This window comes from Pinus tabuliformis, chromosome 4_2, assembly GCF_031772625.1.
Source record: "Pinus tabuliformis cultivar Carrire ecotype Pingquan chromosome 4_2, CPIR1, whole genome shotgun sequence".
Taxonomy (NCBI): domain Eukaryota; kingdom Viridiplantae; phylum Streptophyta; class Pinopsida; order Pinales; family Pinaceae; genus Pinus; species Pinus tabuliformis.
In genome coordinates this window covers 714876183-714895610 of record NC_142304.1, presented here as the reverse complement: position 1 = coordinate 714895610, position 19428 = coordinate 714876183, and the positions used below count along the sequence as shown (strand labels likewise).

Sequence of the window (19428 nt, the reverse complement as noted above, 5' to 3'; positions counted from 1 at the left end):
CTCTCTTAGGCCTTCCCATGGAGGTTTATTTATACTTTTCCAAATTAGTTTTTTCAGTTGGGAAATAGTTGGGCCACGTGCTATAGTAGGTGAGTATCAGGTCAAACCTGTAAACTCTGCCTGAATTAAGGGAGATTATATATATTTTTAATGTTTTAACACATATATGTGGGTTGGGTATAGACTGACCCACGTGTACACGCGCTTTAGATAGGGCATAATCACGTATGGGATTTAAAACGTTGTTTTTTAGAATTTGAACCAAGTCTGGTAGGGAAGGGTTGCCCTAGGCCATATCATAGAGCATCAAATCTACTAAGGGTGGTAAATGGTGCTACAACAGATGCCCCTAATATATGAGGTTAGAAGGGGTACATGATATCCGAAATGTATTAAGTGTATAGAAAGAATCATGCCAGGACTTGAAAGGAGTTCACCAGATTTCAGCTTGCCAAGCCAGTGGAAGAGATTAGAAAGAAAGCTGCTGTCTGAGGCGGGCATACCCATGCTCATAGATAATAAAGCATGTCCACATATCAAATACAAAAGCGGACCCAATATGTATACAAGTATAAAAGAACTGAAAATACATAGTGGATCATCCAATCATATCCATAGAAGTACATGTCACAATATCACATATAAAGAACTGATCATTGATGCTAAAGTAGAACGCTGATCATTAAAGTCATAACGCTGATCCAAAAAGTACTAAGTCAAATAGTGGAACAAATGGTACTGCACGCAACTCGGGTGCCAACATATAGGATGTCGTTGTGATGAACTGCAACATATAAGGTAGATGGTGTCACTAGCAGAAACAGGAGGAACTGGCAAGTGATCCAACAAATGCTGATGCAAACCCAAGGTCTTCACCGATTGCCGTGGTACATTTCTACACAATGGGAATAAATTCACCGACTGCTGTGGTACATTTCTACACAATGGGAATAAATGATCTGAAGTTGACCATGTGAGAAATCGTTTGATTATCGGTCATTGATGTATACCGTTAACAAACGCGAGACTACTCACCGATAATGATGATGAGAGCCAAGGTACCCAGTAAAATCTAACAAGTGCGAATAAATGATCTGAAGTCGAACACTTGGAAGAATCTATCAATCAGGAGACAATGATGTTTTCCCACTGTTGATAGTGAAGGAGTCTGCCATTGATGACTGCAAACCCTAAGGTACTGCCAAATGGACTCTAGACCTTGTTCCCAGAGCAATGAGTTGAAGTCGATGGGAAAAGATCTGCTGGAAGGAAGGCATTAAGGCATCCTTCATCAATCCAGTGCGAGTGTAACCCACAGGCCAATAATGTGGAAGGAATCAGACGAAAAAAGATGTAGTAACCAAACGAAAGTACGTTTCCGGCATACACAAGATGTAGTTAGCGCACGACAAAAACCCTCTGAACCAACCAATAATGAAAGCTGACACAGAGGCGAGGAATCCACCAATAGGGTCAAATGGAAACCAAGGTACTGCACGAATCCCAATGTGTGATAATGAAAGCTGACGTCGAACACAAGGGAAACCACTCAGTCAAAGACCCATGATATTGATCGATGCTGAGCACAAGGTGACCTATCAATAATGAAAATAGGGCCAGGGTGCAGCTCTAGGTCTACTCTTAGAGCAATTTGTCGTAGTCGATAAGAGCAAGACCCGCTAGCAAGAAGTCAATGGAGACCTTCTCAAACCAGCACGAGCAAAGGACCAAATAGCTGATGTGATAGTGAACATGACTCTGACAACCAGGGATGGCCGACTGAAAATAAGTCAAGAGACAGCAGAAAGGCCGACTCAGGTTTACTTCCCTTGAACAAAAGCACGACTCAAATGTGACAATATGGCAACATATGATAACTTTGTATAAGTTTGTCATGCAAGAGGCACAAACAAACTCTCCATATGATTGGAAGAGATAACCAACCGGAGGAGTACTGACTCAATAACAAGGTTAAGGCTCTCCTAAGTCAAACTAAAGCCCATCCCAATGGAGGAAAGACTTAATTTTGAGTGCTTTGTTCAAGGGTGACACAACTGACTCTAGCTGCCATCAATTATGAAAGTAATATCCCGTTCCCGCTCTTTTTGGAATAATTTTTTTTTGTCTTTTTCATATTTAGAAAGACCGAAAAATAATAAAAGAATGCCTATAGTACAGTGGAAAAAACGAATGTCGAAGTACAAATGTTCTAGTTCTTGGGAGGGGAACATTCTTATGCTCAATGCAAGGTGACAAAACTAGTCAATGACACTCGAAGGAGTGTTCTTTCCACGGATAAACGGGTGTCAAGTTGCAGAGACTAAATGATTGCAGGGTTGATTTCATAGAAGGGTCTGGCCAAAAAAGAGGCTTAAACACGAGTCCAAGTGAAGTCGACTTAAGGCCAAAAAGAGGCAAATAGTCAACATGCAATGCAGCGGTACAACTCAACATGTGGGAGCCTCTAGGGCATAGTTGCAGGGATCGCCCCCCCCCCCCGGATCCTAAGCCGGAATCGCGTCCCGTACGGAAGCGTTCCGGAACCTCCAGGCGAAGCGCGATTCCGGTTTTCATGAAGCGCGATTCCTAAATTTTAAAACGATTCCTGGAATATGGGTTGCGTTGCCCCGGATCCGCGCTTCGGAGGGCGCTTCGGGCCTCCGGAAGCGCCACGCTTCGGGCCCGGAAGCGCACGCTTCGAACTGGCAGGCTCTTTGTCAAGGATTCTAATTAATATGGGATGCAGGCCGCTATAACATTGCTCGAATTATGGCAATGCTCGACACAGGAAACGATGGTCAATGGTGTGGATAGGTAATGCAAATCATCTTGCAAATTTGACATTATTGTCATCAAAACGTATGTATGTATTGAAACCTGAAACTCGTCAATGGAAAACTCCGTGAAGCTGCTGCTATATGTGTCTTCTTCAACCTTCGTGAGAATGTGTGGTCGGTCGTCGAAATGGACTGGGCACTGGAATATCCTCTGACTTCTTCTACAAGTCCTGAATAGGTAGTTTGGATCATAGTAGTGAAGTTCCAATTCGAATTTTGGTACGAAAATTCTTTAAAAACCAGTAAGGAAAGTTCTGGAGTATACATCTTATAAATACTTAATTTGTTTTTAGGAAATGGAAAAGAAAACTTATGAATAGTGTTTAAAATGTTTTAGATATTTTTAATTTAAAATAATCTAAAATACTGAAAAAAATATATATTAGAAGGGACAAATATATATAATATAAAAATTATTATTTACAATAACAAAATCTCAAAAATTAAATGTAAATATAAAAAATATGTTTGAAATAATCTCCCAGGTTCAAAAATTTATCTAGTAAATATTAAATAAATTTATAAAAAACTAAAACTATTTATAAAATTTAATATCATTTATTTATATGATAACAAATATTTTTTTAAAATTGTGATCAATTAAAAATAGATTTCTATTTTCTATAATCTATTTCTATTAAAAATAGATTTCTATTAACTGAGAGGGCGCTTCGGGCCTCCGGAAGCGCCACGCTTCGGGCCCGGAAGAGACTTGTAGACTTGTGAATTAGAATTTTGAACCTTTTTGGCTTGGCAGTGACCAAGTGACATATTTTGTAAACATTATTATTTGAATTTTGGACGTGACAAACGTTGACAGTTGCTCACTTGCTAGATAAATCATAATATGCTCTATGTTTTATGTTTTATAATATGCTTAAATGTTTTATGTTTTATAATATGCTTAAAAATTTGATGTATGTTTGTAATAGCTAGAATATAGATGATTGTTGTACATACTAGTAACTACAATGGAATCATGGATGCCATATCTATCTTGATTTATGCAAAAATATGCATGTTTTCATGTCTTCTACAATTAATTTGGTATTTGGGATGTTTGTTTTGAGTATAAATGCAAAAAAATATAAAAAAATATATATATATAGCAGACGCTTCCGCGGACGCTTCGCTTCCTAGATTTTTGGAAAATGACGCTTCCGCGCTTCCGCTTCGTGCAACATTGCTCTAGGGTATAAAGCTAGAAAAATAGCAAAGAAGTAGGAAAATGAAGCTTCATTGCAAAAGTCATGGCGGGACTAAAGAGGACTCCCGAGCCTAAGAACAAGAGTTCAACATGGGTGCCAAGTGACAAGAAGGTACTATCTAGGGCGCCCATGATAAGGTAGGCTCTACCACACAAGTTATGCCACTTCTAAGCAATGAGAAGGTTCTGCGTCATATCTTGGTGGGATTGATCCTAAGGCCAAAATGGGAAAGGAAACTGATAAATGCACAATGCAGGTGAAAAACCTAACTTGTATGCCAGTTTCGAGAACCAATACCTGTCAAAGTGGATCAACCATAAAAATGCCCAAAGGAGAAATCTTCCAAGTTCTGTAGACACAATTAGGAACACTAGACAAGAACTTAATATATCTCATATATAAACTTCAGACAAAAGCTTGTGTTATAGAATACAAAACTTGAAAATGCGTACCTTGTATGTACAATATGTTACAACGAACCACGCAGCCTTGTGGCTTATGCGTAATAGTTCTTCAGGACAAGTCCCTTGCGAAGCTCATGCCAATGACTCTTTTGGTAGTTAAAACTCATGGCTTAAAAAATTTCCTCCTGTGAAGGCAACTCAACTTCCAAGAAATCATGAGAACTAGAAGGATCAAAAGAAGGAATTAAGGGGTCCCATGTCCCCATAAGAGAAATCACTCGGTCAACTGCCGGGACCAAGTCCCGAGAAGGAAAATAATAGTTCAAAGGATCCTTCTCAGAAGCAATTGAACATTGAGGATACAATGTCACATAGTTCACTCGTGACCGGGTAGAGTCTACCTGAACACTTGGAACATACCAAGGGGTATTCTGTAGTAAATTCGAATTAGGGGGTGATTATCAGATGTAAGTTAATCAATAGTGACAATATTTCCGTTATGAGGAAAATACATCACTCGAAAGAGTGAAGACACCACAACATTCATAGCATAGACAAAATCACGCCCAAGTAGCATATTAAAATCTAAAGGGCGATCAACCACCATCATATCGATTAAGACAATCTTCCCACCTAAAGTAATAAGCAATTGAGGAAGAACACCCATAGATTCACCAGGTCTTCTATCATAGGCTAACAACTGATTATCAAGTTGCCAACAACTTTGGAGAACCCAAAGCTTTCCAAGTCAAGGAGGATATAATACTTGTAGAGGATCCTTCATCCACCATACATCGATAGACGTTTGTGGAATTAACTCTAACCCTTATTTGGAAAGGTGCAGTAGAAGGAAGATGAGGCTCGACAAGATTATCCCAATCAAAGGAGACACTCCTAGAACTTGGAGGGGGTACACTCGAAGAGACCGAAATGCCCCCTAGACCAAAAGACTCTGTACTAGAAATCAAGAAGACTCTGTTGTTAGGCACTTCACCCCCCAAAAGAGGAGTGGAATCAACCAAAGATTGCATTGGCTCGACCACTTCATCAACCAATGGTTGATGAGACTGTTGAGAAACCATAACAGATTCAGGAGTAGAAGAATCTTCAGACTCGGACCATATCCTTTGTACCACTGGAATACCAAGGCACAAATGAGTAAGATGGTCTCCCTTACATAACTTACAAGGGAACTTAGGTTTAAATCTTCTACGCCTAGGTTTCTGATCAACATCCATTCCACCAACATGACTAGCAGTGGTTGGTGGGGTGCCCAACATGACTTGCAGAGGTTAGTGACTCTTTCTCAAGAGAGATAGGACTTGTGCCCCCAACCCTACTCACAAAAGCATGTGAGTCAACAAAAATATGACTCACAGAGGTAGGTGACCCATTGCTAGTATGACTTGCAGCGGCTAGACTTATGCCCCCAGCGTGACTTGGTGACCCATTGCTAGTATGACTTGCAGTGACTAGACTTATGCCCCCAGCGTGACTTGCAGTGGTTGAAAGCTCATCTCCAACATGACTTGCAGGGGTGGTGATGATTCATTGCTAGTATGACTTGCAGGGGTTGGTGATGATTCATTGCTAGTATGACTTGCAGTGACTAGACTTATGCCCCTAGCATGACTTGTAGCGGCTGAAAGCTCATCTCCAACATGACTTGCAGGGGTTGGTGATGATTCATGGATAGAACTATTCTTCTTCTTCTTCTTCCTCTTTCTCTTCTTTTTAGATCTCTTATTACAAGAGGGAGGAGAAAGAGGAATCCTAGATTTCTCTTTTGAAGAAGATGAACAATTAACACCCATTTGATGCCCTTGAAATAAAGCATTCATCTGAGAAGCTTCAAGAACATTTGGAATATTCAGAGTGGACCACAGCCAAACTGGTAGTCCAACATTCAATCCAGGAATATTCAAAGTGGCCATCAAGGGGGTACCAACGTTTCCAAAGAAAGGAAAAGCACAAGGATCCCCTTTTGGAAGGGTCCCTTGGTTGGCCTCCACAGGAATATTGGCCATACCCAACTTATACGTAGATCCTTCCCTTACGAGATTGTACAAATGACTTTCCAAGGAAGAGAGATGCACAATCAAACCTTTGCCCTTAAGGAGGCAACTCCACAACTTTCAAAAGAAAGATCAAAAGCCTTTCAAGACTAGTGGAGTGGTTGGTCAATCACTGAGAATCTAAGGTCCAAAAATGACAAGACAAATCCACCTAAAACCAACTAAATACAAAGAGCAAAGAGCATTCAACTATAAAGTCCCTAAAGATGCAACCAATCGAGCAACTTCCAATTATTTCCGCTCCAGGTGACGAGGATTGGACACCAAAATACAAGAAGTGAAGTAAGGGACCTTCCCAAGATAGATTGGGATAATTACGGCCCAAGCCTACTAGTGAAGGTAACATAAACAGTGACGCTGACCCCCAAAGAAAAGCCTTTACCGGTGCAAGTACCCGAGCTTCACAAGGGTACCCTACAGAAGTACTAATGAACGTGATGCAACGTCTGCCTCAGTTGTCGCGGGATTCCGCTCTGCAATGACCTATGTGGTCCCTAGGAATAGCAACTATAGACACCAGTTCGTATCAAAAGCCGGGCGGAACAGTTTCGGGGCAGGATCCAACAAGTAGGAGAGTGGGTATCTCTCTTTCCTTGTCTTCACTCTCCCTCGTGCTTGATTCCCAGTCACGGAGCTTTCCTAATCTTTCTAACGACACTGGATTTCTCTCATTATTCAACATCTATGTTTAACTATTTGAGTGGCCTTGGAGAGTTAACTCTCCTCTCACCTATTCCAAGGCCCTAAAGAGCTAGACTTGTTGATGTAACTAATGACAAATCAAAAAATGTTCTAGTTCTTTTTAATTAATCGCTTGATTTTAAAACACTGTTCTTTAGGTCACGGGTAAAAGGAGAGTGAAACTTATGGTGTTTTGAGGCAAAAGAAATCAATAGAAACTTAGCTATATGCAAATGCAACTATTTTTCTTCGATGAAAAGAGATTTCTACAAGGTTCTACGAATAAACTTGTATAAGCCATTCTTTTTTTTTTGTTATTTATTCTTAGTTTTTTTTTTCAGAAAATATGCTCCACACACTCAAAATCTAACAAAAAGACTAAAATGCCTTCAGTGAAAACTAACTTAATGCAAACTACAATGATGGTGCAAGATTCTATGGATGCTCATAGAATAAGAAAATGTGTTCCTTCACAAGATCAATAGGCCAACTTGACTATAAGGAGGGCACAAATTCGGTGACAAACTTCCCTCGAAACCAAGCAAAACCCTATGTTGCAGGAAATGTGGGTCAAGGGTACGTTTTTGTACGGAAACTGGTACGAAACGGTGAAACGTGTTTGGTACGGCCGTGAAACGCGTTTCCGGCCGTACTGCCACGTTTCACGAAACTGAAACGTGGCCAGTACGGCCAGAAACGCATTTCACGGCCGTACCAAACACATTTCAGCGTTTACTTGTGTGTGTGTGTGTTTTTTTTATTTTTTTATATTTTTCTTAAATTTGTTTTTTAATTTATTTTTAGGGTATGCTAGTGACTTCTAGTTGCTTCTAGATGCGTGTCTAAAGTTATAAAAGTGAATTTTTGCCCTAGTGTTGATATGCAGTGAAAAATAAAGGAGAATATCACTTTTACCTAAATTTTTAACATTACCATGAAATGACTCAGGATGTTTGAGAGTGGTTTCGCCTTCATTGGATTTCATATGGAGAGAGTAGAATTTTACATCTCACTCAAAATCCAGTAGACTTATCTGTTTTTCAGGATTTCAGGATTGGGGGGATTGCAATGTTTCCATTGGATTTTATCATGTACTAGGGTATGGAACTTGTATTTACTCAAGAGAACCAAGCCCTCTATGCAAGGGAAACTCCCAATAATCAAGAGCATTTAGGGTACTAGGGTATGAAACTTGTATTTAATCAAGAGCACTAAGGTCGTTCGACTATGTAGGAGGAGACTCCCAATACAACAGTGGTCCTTCTAAAGAATGGGATGTGGATGCAGAAAATCCTGATTTGGATCTCTCTCTTGCAGCCTTATAGTCTTTATTGTACTTGCAGCCTCATATATTAATATACATAAAGGCTGATTTTGAGATTTGGATATATAATAAAAGTTGCTTTTGGATATTCCGATATTTTTATTTTCACATGTGATCATTCATGAGTAAATGTGATGTAAATTAAATCTTAATGTTTAAATGTAATAAATTATAATGTATCATTTATGCTTTATGATTGCACATATATATATATATATATATATATATATACATTTAAATATTTTTATATATATATATATATATATATATATATTCGCGTTTCCCTGTTTCCAAAATTTGGGGAGGTCGCGTTTCGTATCGCTTCCCGTTTTGGAAACTCATACCCATTTCCCCGTTTCGTGCAACCTAGGCAAAACCAAAAAAAAAAGTTCACAATTGTTCAAAAATAATGAAGAGAAGGAATTTTAATGAAGATTGGGCGGAAAGTTTTGTTTTTGTGCACTACAACTTGAGGTTGTTGTCCCATTGTTGAGAGGTGATGGAAAAAGAACATATAAGGCTTGGGACCACTATTTAATGGATGACAATTTCAAGGGTGTAGCCATAGGTTTAGGGCATTTGGAGGCTGAACTTTTGGTTGACGAGACTCATGACATTGATCATGCAGCAGAGGTGCCACCTCCATCCTCTACCATTGTTGGTAGTAGGTACTAGCTGGATTCAGGTTGTAGCAGCTTCTGCTTCAGAACATCCACTGTTACATGGGGCCTGTCTAGCATGTGGTGGGTTGTTGTCCGGGTTGAAACGGAAACGGCCGTTTCGGACCGTTTCATTAGCCCACAGCTTGACCCGGCCCATGACCCGGCTCGGCTGACCGAGTCAGCAATGACTCGGCCGAGTCATTGCTGACTCGGTCAACCCGGCCGGGTCCGTATTGACTCGGCCGAGTCATGGAAAGGACGGCTGGGCAGCGATTTTAATAAAAAAAATTCATGTTTTTGCTGATATTTGGTAAAGGTAAGTAGGGGTCAAGCAAATTTTCACTTGGATGCATCAGTGGGGTTGCACATGCAAATCACACTCAAATAGCCAATGTGATGCAATCTTACACACTCTGCACTCTTTTGCTACATTGTGCTTCATTTCTTGTTGTTTAAGGTTCCAATCTTTCCTGTTAGTTTGCCATTCACATTTTTTTGCTTTGACCTCTTGCTTACCACTATCTCATGGTATCCTCATTCACCATAGATGCCTATACCACAATCAGTATTTGACGGTATCCTTGCAAACATTTTTGCACAACCTTCAGATATGATCTGTTGGGTAAAATGAAAAACACGCAAACTTATTAATTTCCAGGATGTAAAGCTGGCACTCTCATACTAGTCTGTGGACTCTATAACCAAAGTTAATTGTCTGACACAATCAAAATTAACTGTCTGACACAAGGCAAAGATTAAATGCTAGTCAAATACTCAAGTGCAGCTCTTTAAAGTCTTTCAGCAAACTAATTCAGGCAGCTTTAGGGAAACCTGATTCAGCATTTGATTTTTGAACCTTCTATCTACTGGATATAACCGTGTGAAATGTTCATTTATGTGACTCACCTCTTAATATGGAATTGAATGGTTGTCTTCCATGTATATTATAATGTTGTGTGTTTGGAAACTTGAATGAAAATCTGTATTTTTTACAACGACCGAGTCATTGAAATCGAGCCGGCCGAGTCATTACCGAGTCCGAGTCCGAGTCGGAGTCGATCCTCGGCCGAGTCCGAGTCCGAGTCCGAGTTGTAAAACATTGCTTGTCCTAGCATTCCATGACTGCTTCCATCTGCAACGGTTGTTAGACCAAGGGAAAAGAAATTAGAAGTTGCTCATGGCAGGTAAAAGACTTACTAGATAGTAGAATTATGTCTTTGTTATGGTGGCATGGAAGTTTAATTTTGAAATTTGATCTCTTTGGTCATGATGCCTTATTTCATTTCATGGTTGATGTTATCTGTTCTGGTTTGTTGATGATTGATGTTGTGATTGATCATTTGATGACAATGTTGCAAGTTAAACTGCTAGATGGTCAACATCAGTTTTCTAATGGTTGATGTTACAATGATTATATCATTAATCTACTAGTTAAATCTATGATTTCATGTTTTCTGCAACTAGTTTGACAATCTGCATGTTTTTATTTTGAATATACACGCCTGAAAATATATATTATATTGAAAACACTGCTGGAATGCTGTACTACTGGAGTATTGAAAATTGGTGCTTTGTGCTCGTCCACCCAAGAGCCTTGGTTAGCAAGAGATGGTGCAGATATGGCATCATGCCTGTTTTGATTCTATTTTATGATAGTTATGGCAGCGTGTCTATATTTTGATTGTATTTCCTAAAAATTATGGTGTCATGCCTTTATTTAGATTTTATTTGACAATAATTTCCAATACTCTTATATAGTTGTTTTGTGTCGACGGCGTTTTTCCCTTGAAATAGTTAAAAAGATTGTGGCTTGTGGTTTGCATCTCACTATTGTGTATGCTGCACTTGTATTATGAAACAGGAGTTGACATAAGCATGAACACACACTTGAAGACAGTGAAACTAACATTAAAGGGGAAAAATCCAGTAACACTTGACCACCTAAGTGTGAGGGGCAATAACATTCGATACTATATTTTGCCTGACAGCTTAAATTTAGAAACCCTGCTGGTGGAGGATACACCGAGAATCAAACCAAAGAAGCCAACAGCTGGTATAAGTTATATTTGCTAGAGGAGAGCATACACTTTTTGCATGCGCTTTGATAATACAAATGTTCCATTGTTGGCTTTCATCTGATCTAGAATTGTTCTCTTGATATTCAATGTCTAGGAAAACCTATTGGACGTGGACGTGGACGAGGTCGCGGCCGTGGTCGTGGGCGTGGGAGGTAGTTGCAAGATGCAGTATTTTCAACAAGGGATGTGTACTTGGTTGTACAAAATATTGTTTAGCAGTGCCAGTGCATTGTTTTTTTACATATTCATTGGGGCCACCAAACATGGATCCTTCCATCAATATCTTCACGAATGGTGGTGTTTTTTATGGCTCTTAATATGTTATGGGAGGTAATATCCATGGTTAATGATAATATTATATTCTGGTGTTTGCCAACATCAATGTACTGAGTAACATTTTTGGCATGTGAGAGAACTATTCTAGCGAAACAAAACACGGTAAAATTTTATGGTTTGATTGCCCTTACAGTTTTATATCTGAGGCCCAAAAATACTTCACTCTCCTCTGTTTTGAGGTAAGGAATGCTCATGTGCACTTGAATGAGTCATTAGTTATCTGAACAGAAGCATTATTCTTCGGAAAGAATTATAGGATGCTTCTGTGGCAGTAAATTTTTTGTTTTTTAAAATTAGAAGCTTAAAATGTGGGTTTCTGATATCTATATTATAAAAATTTGCAATGCATTATTTAGATGAATAATGAATTGTCCATAATTTCTTTTATGAGGTGTGAAAGTATCATTGTTTGGTCTCTTCTCATTTTAGAGAATTTTTCTTTGAGAAATTTGAAATCGGAGAGTGTAGAGTTTGTTATCGAGGTTTCAAAATCTGTATCAGACTATTGGAACTTTGGCTCACTTGCAATTTCAAGTAGAAAGATTTTTCATTTAATTGCTAAATTTGGGTAATGCCATCTTTATGTTTTTTTCCTGAAAGGGGAAAAACTATTGGATACTAAGCTGTGGTGGCCATATTAGTGTGGAAAGAATTACGTTGGTCATATTTTAGTGCAAGTATTTTTGTTTGCAGGCGGGAGCAATTTCTAGATAGTGTTAAACAAATTTATTGCTTTGTTGGTCACAAATTTGATTCCTGGAGAGTTGCATTGTGTTGAGATAATGGCAATTTGTATGTTATAATCCTGTGTTACACTATGCCCTTGCTCACGAACTAAGGCTGCAAATACCATGGCCTTCAGAGCTTACAAGAAAGGTCAGAATATTGTGAACCATACAGAACTCGTGAACCATACAGAACTCATTATTCTGGTGAGTATTCGCACAAGTCTCTCCACATGTTTTCTGTATCTCGGATAGGTGAAGTGAGGGTGTTGTTCAGGGAACCCAAATCTGTCCCGAGAGCTGTTGAAATGCAGAGAAATCTTATGGTCAATGAGGATAGGAAGGGGCAGAAAGCATTTCAATGATGTGAATTGATTCTCAACCCGATTTGTCAATGTGAAGAACAAAATATCTTTATATTGTACGACTGCATTTCTCTCTATAAATGTCATGCACAAAACACTATCCCTTTACAGCTTTTGACAGGTTTATTTGTAGATTGTGAGAACAAGAATAGATCAGGTCTTTGACTGGTATATGGTGAAAGATATTCCAGTTTGTGAATACAGAAGTAACAGGCACCTGTATTAAGCACCTGTATTAACACCCATTTGATTCTTAGATCATAATTTGATACGCGTGTGACAGTTCCCACATTCTCCACAGATTTAGACATTTAGATTGTACTTTGTAGAATGGTCTCTCTTATATTTTATGTGGGTAAACTATTTGGCTACAAAAGAGTGAATAGAACCATGGCATAATTATTTTATTACACCATTATTGAATCTTTTTGCCTTAAAAATAGAAACAATTGTAAAGTGGTGAAATATTTCTTGTCCTTTTTTATTTTTTTAATTAAAACCTTGGAATATGAAGCATTGCATTTGAAATTCAAATCGTGATGTTAAAAGCCAAGGAATACAGTCATAAATATGAAGTTTACGAATGAACAATGGCCATTTGGCAATTCTTTTATTCAGGTTTGTGCAGTGTTGGTTGTTGTGGGGTACCTGAGACCTGTACATCGGGTTAGTGAATGTGAAGATGCCTGAGCATAAACCATTGACTTGGTACAGTTGCAAAGATTTTCGGTGAAACTATTTGCTGTAAATTTTAATTTGTAAAGAGAGTATGTTTGTGAATTGTTTGTTCATATTTAGCGCATTTGCAGATTCACTGTTGTTGTGTTTGCTCTGCTATGCGACTTCGATTGCAGGTCACCCAAGCACTGCAGAATGGTAATCTTTATTGAATGCTTCAAATGCAAACATCTTGTCACGGTACTTAATGACTGGCTGAAATATGATTGTAACTATGATGTAGCCACATCAAACACTTCCTTGGCAATCTCCAATGCAATTTGGTTCTCAATTTTGGATTTCATGCATGTGTTGGGACTGAAACGAAATTCACCTTTTTCAGCATTAGTGGTGAATATTATTTTTTGTTTCGAGGGATTGTCATTGGGCTTCAAACTCATTATCCTTAACTTCCAGTCATTTGATACACGAATGTCTGGCATTGAACATCCTTTTAATCGTGCGAAAGGCAAATAATAAAAAACTTGCAATACATCCCTCGTCATTTAACAAATCATGTTAATACATGCAATCTTTTCTTTCTGGAATGACAATATTATAATTCAAACAACATTTGCTTGGTATAAGACATTTGGCATACAAGGGCGTGGGTGGTAGAGGAATTTTATGATAATATTCATCAATCAAATTTATAGCGAGTCTCGTTTCACGTTAAAACGGTTATGTTGTTTGTTGTTACAGCACACCATGCTTTTCTTCTTCTCATTTATCATCGTGTATGAGCACGTACCTGCAACAAATGCCTTCGCTTGATTTTCCAGTCCATATCTTTGATGTAAATGCTCGCTTGATTTTCCAGTTCGTATCTTTGATTTAAATGATTATCTTTGTCATGCTGTTTCTTTGGAATCAGGAAAAAAAGGTCAAGGTCAAAGAATACTTCTTGGAATCCTTTTCAAGGGTTTGATTTTCCACTTCATATATTTGATTTAAATGATTATCTTTGTCATGCTGTTTCTTTGGAATCAGGAAAAGAAGTCGAGGTCAAAGAATACTTCTTGGAATCCTTTTCAAGGATTTATGCATTTTCATAAGCTTCAGACAAGTTGGTTATTCCCTTCTGTATAATGAAAATAGCAATGGATTTTGAAGAGTGCACATTTAACTCTCAAATTATTTTGGGTGAAGGCATTTTGTCATGAAGGCGCTAATACATTTGTTGGAATTGTGTTGAACTTTTTCGATAGATTCTTTATCTTTTACGTGTACTTTTATCAATATTGCCATAAGCATTTTGAAATACTTTTTTGAATTGAAACTGATTTTGGATTGTCCAAATTGGTAGTACATCATACCAATCACAATCACATGCATTTCCTTTGAAGCTGTAACGAAACAATTTAGGAACAACATCCTCATGGACGATATTATGCAAATGCAACTTACCCACATCCGAATATTCTTAAATGTGGTTGTCTTTCATTACCATCAAATTTCATCAAGAAATTAACTATGTTTTATGGAAAATCATACAAAGGCCGTTGCAAGCTCGATGATAGGCTTCCCATGCATGGATTTGGGTTCAAGCCATAAACAACATTTGTAAGCAAAATGCAATACTATAAATGAAGCTTATCATCTCTGTTTTCAGTGTCAACATGATGTGAGAAAATGTCTCATTGTCAACATCATAGGTTAACTGTCAGATTGTCTAATTAGACCTTTCTCGTTGATTCTTTGTTGCTTTATTGGTTGAATTCTATTACATTGTTTTGCTTTTTGTTTTTTTTAATAAATAGTGCATCTGCTATGCTACGGAAAAGACGAATTATACACAGTGCAAATTAATCTGATCGGAGTGAAATAATGGAATGACTTGACATGAAACAAAATTGGAAGGTACCGGAAGTAGGGAGAATTGTCTATTGACCCTGGTCAACATCAAACTTCAAGATGTTACTAGTGGATTTTAGAAAAGCCCATGATCATTGGAAGAACTCCAAGTGAACCTTTTTCTCTGCACATAATGGTAGCTTCAGTCACCGAGAGACCTGTTTGTTATAAATAAATCAATAAAAGAAATGCAAAGATGAATGGAGTAGATTCCCCCATCTAACATTTGCAGCAAAAACGATGCTTGCTTTGATGAACAAAGATATCTGCAAAGATGAAGGGAGTAGAGTCCCCATCTACATTTGCAGCAAAAACGATGCTTGGTTTGAGGAACAAAGATATCTTACAAATCCCCAAGAGTATATCATATTGCTAGCATGAAAGATTTGCGACTTGTAAGACAATGTGAAGAGAACAGTGCACATGAAACCATGTTACAACACACAAGCACTTAGAGAAACTAGGATAGAAGGGAATATTCCACAACTAAACCTATTTTTCAGGAGTATGAAGAATTTGACTAATTATAACCTCTTTATTTACATGGAAGATAGCATGCATTGGAAAGAAAAAAAGTCCTCTCAAATGAAAAGTAAAACTGCTCTTTATGCAAAATAGGGTGATGCTTAACCTTTGGGGTGACCCTTGGTCTTCGTACTCGGCTCTTTAGTCTTACATGGATTCATCCTCATTCCAAAAATGGACGATGAGAATTCATTTTTAATAAAAATATTTGAAATTATATTTCTTCTCCACCAATGTGCATTTGCAGCCAAGGCTTACCCTCAAGTACATATATGCCTCCTCCCTTGCTTGTTTTCGGAATGGTCCATTCCTAAAAGGCCATATTCTTCAATAGAGGTTGTCAGGTCCTTGTCTTTGATAATCACTCGACTTTGTCCTGAACGCTCTCGTTGCTCTCCTTGTAACTGACATGTATATTTTTCTCTACCATGTTACAAGTCTAGGATTTGGTCTCCTTAATCTTAGCTTGATACTTTAAGAGAAGTAGTGAAAAACCACCATAAAGCTTTGGTTGTGTCAATGCATTTCTAATCTGATTGTGGAGTTTTTTTTTTAACTCTGTCATAATCTTGCAACATGGCACACTAAATCGATATCAAATCCTTCTTGTGAAAGTTATGCATAAGACGTAATTGTTATTAATTATAGTAGCTTATCACGCAAGTTGTAGAATTCTAGACATTGAGGAATGGAGACAATAAATAGATGTAACAATGCTCTTTTTCTGTTTAGGTTTAAGACTTGATTTTGGCGGAGAGTTTGTCAAATGTGTGTGAGGCATTCCAATGCCCTAAACATCATATTTTATGCATATATTCTCAAGTCATTATTAGATTTTCTTCCGTGGGACTCATTTGTGAATTCATAAAAGGAAGGAAAACAACCAAACTATGAAACAAGGGGATCATCTTCGACACCTTGATCTTGGAGGGATATTTTCTCTTTGTTCTTGTAGAGTCATTATTTAGCTACCTAGATGTTCGTGCATGTCTTCATGCCTACTTTTCATCAACATTCCAATTGGCATGAACAAAGTTGTAGGTGTTTGGATGGTTTCCCTCAAAATGGGTTTAGAAGTTCCACAATGTTATGTTTTTAAGTCAATAGGAATGAAAATAAGACTTCCATCTTCAACAATGTCAATGTTTGAATTCCCATCCACCATTGAAACTTGCCACCACAATATTTCTCATCAAATTTGAATTTACCTATTATCATTGCACGCTGATTAGATGAAACAAGTGACATGGATGATACTTCAATATATAGACTTTATGTTTAAAAACATGCTTAAAATCTCAGAGGGCTCTTCTTTTAGCATCAAAACTCAAACAAATTAGAGTAGCCATTTCCAACTCATGCAACTAGACTATAACTGTAGACTAAAGAATACCATCATCTTCTCGTAATTGTAATGCCTTTGCAAATAATTTTGAACCCTTGCATGATCCTTTGAAGTGTTTTACAATACCCTGCTCTTCATTTCATGCACTACCACTTGATATTTTTTTATAGGACATTTTAATCCAAAATAAAGAGCTCCATCACTAACTAGAGTTAGGTTGAAGAGCACTGTTATTGCAAAATCTAGCACACTAGTGCAAAACTTCATTAAGCACTCTAGATTAAGGGCAACAATGAGATCAATTACCACTATTACTTTATTAATTGTTCCTTTGCTGGTATGTGGATGGATATTTTCTCCACAAGGGAGGCTTCCCAAACAGATCTTTGGAGATTAGATGGCCCAAGAATTCCTAGGCTAAATACCCTCCAATGTTTCTGCCAAATAAAATACCTAGGGATAATGTTCAACAAAGTAGGTCTCTAAAAAGGCAACAAGTTCAAAGGATTTTATGGTTAAATCTAGAGGGCTTGGAATATGAAGAGGATAGATACGTCCATCGTAAGGCAGGGAGTAGTTCCTCTAACCGCTCTAATTCACTGGGGCTTGTTGTCGCTAGTCTCAACCTCTAAAGCGACCACAATGATATGATGTCTAAGATAAAAAAACACGAAGAGTGCATAGGCGTGATTGTAATGTAGGGCACACAAGTGTTGAAACGTGTAACTAGGTTCAGTCTTCATAATGACGTGTAATTGTGATTTTATGTAATTGATGTAAATAAGAAAAAATAAAATTAATATTGTAAAGCTTGTCTCATGGGTTTCATGAGCAAGGAATTTTATTTTTAGTTATGGCTCCCATTGTGAGCCTTTAGGTTTTTGTCATCATGTCATAGAAGTCAAATTGAATCAATGTCATGTTTGAAGAACCCTTCTTGGGCATGTTACATTTTTGTTTGTCATTAAAAGTATAAGAAGACCCTCCAAGACCAAGCAAAAGCATCTCCTTCAAGTCGGGCTACAAGATGGAATAAATAATCTTCACCAATGGACATGCTGGCTCACCCTCTAACAAGTCGGCTTATTTGATAAGAAAACAACTATAAATAGGCAGCTTGGCCTCATTTTAGAAGAAAAAATTTCGGTCAAGGAAATTTGAGTGAGAAAGGTGTGAAGAAGTTCGATCTAAGGGTCAATAGAAGCCCTTTATCCAAGCGAAGAAAGGTGAAGGAAGAGAAAAGTCTTTGGTATTTCTTTGGATCTGTTTTAGGATTGTTTCTTGTCAGACGTGCGAAGAAGAGAGGCATCATCTGCTACAGGAAGAGTCGAGAGTATCATTGTCTGCTGCAAGAAAGGGATGAGGTTGGTAAGATCATTCTTGAAGCCAAGTCAAGGAGAAGACATTGCAATCATCAAGCCAAAGTGTAGAAGGAAGTCCCCTCATTCAAAGCGAAGTGGTAACAAGGCGCTGTAACTAGGGCTTATGAATTAGGGCCGAAATCTAAGGGTCAATAGAAGCCCTTTATCCAAGCGAAGAAAGGTGAAGGAAGAGCAAAGCCTTTGGTATTCTCTTTGGATATGTTTTAGGATTGTTTCTTCTCACGTGCGAAGAAGAGAGGCATCATCTGCTGCAGGAAGAGCCGAGAGTATCATTGTCTATTGCAAGAAAGGGCTGAGGTTGGTAAGATCATTCTTGAAGCCAAGGAGAAGACATTGCAATCATCAAGCCAAAGTGTTGAAGGAAAGTCTCCTCATTCAAAGCGAAGTAGTAACAAGGTGTTGCAACTAGGGCTTTGAATTAGGGCCGAAAGTTTCAGGTCTGTCCTAGAAGTCGAAACCGTACAAGGTAGCCGAGAAGGAGAAAGAAACAAGGAGTTTGCCTATCGTTGACTTAAGGAAGAAGAGGAAGCTTTGTAACTTGGGTCTTGGAGAGGTCAAATAGGTCAAGGGTCTTGGTCTTGGTATTTGTCAATTCAAGTCTCTATAAGAAGAAGAATTTGTTTTGGTTTTCCTCTCAAGTGGGAGAGGTTTTGGCCCTTGATGATTGCCTATATTATGTGTCTCGTTTCTTTAAGGTTTATGGATTGGTAGATGTTTGATGAAGAATAACACTATAATAATCTAAGTTAATCTAAGAAGTAAAAAGCATTCACAAGCAATTATTTAACAAAGAGAAATCCCATAATTGCTATGCCCTAGATTTCTCAACATGGTTTCAGAGCTAAGGTGACAAAGTCAAGGAAGGAAATCTTATCAAGGGACACTCAATGATCAAATCTCGAGGAAGGCA

At 38.1% G+C, this 19428-nt stretch overlaps 1 protein-coding gene across 3 annotated transcripts in view; it reads left to right on the top strand.

Annotated features, from left to right (window-relative positions):
• LOC149171520 (small nuclear ribonucleoprotein SmD1a-like) overlaps positions 1-11992 on the top strand; it is a 41874-nt gene extending 29882 nt beyond the window's left edge. For 2 of the 3 annotated variants that reach the window (XM_089424103.1, XM_089424104.1), the window contains exons 3-4: positions 11053-11244; positions 11364-11992. In XM_089424103.1, coding sequence (XP_089280229.1) covers positions 11053-11244; positions 11364-11425 — 254 coding nt within the window. In that variant the 3' untranslated portion in view covers positions 11426-11992. The remainder of the gene's footprint in view (positions 1-11052; positions 11245-11363) is intronic. The other variant, XM_089424105.1, reaches the window with a different exon arrangement.
• The last annotated feature ends 7436 nt before the right edge of the window (positions 11993-19428 follow it).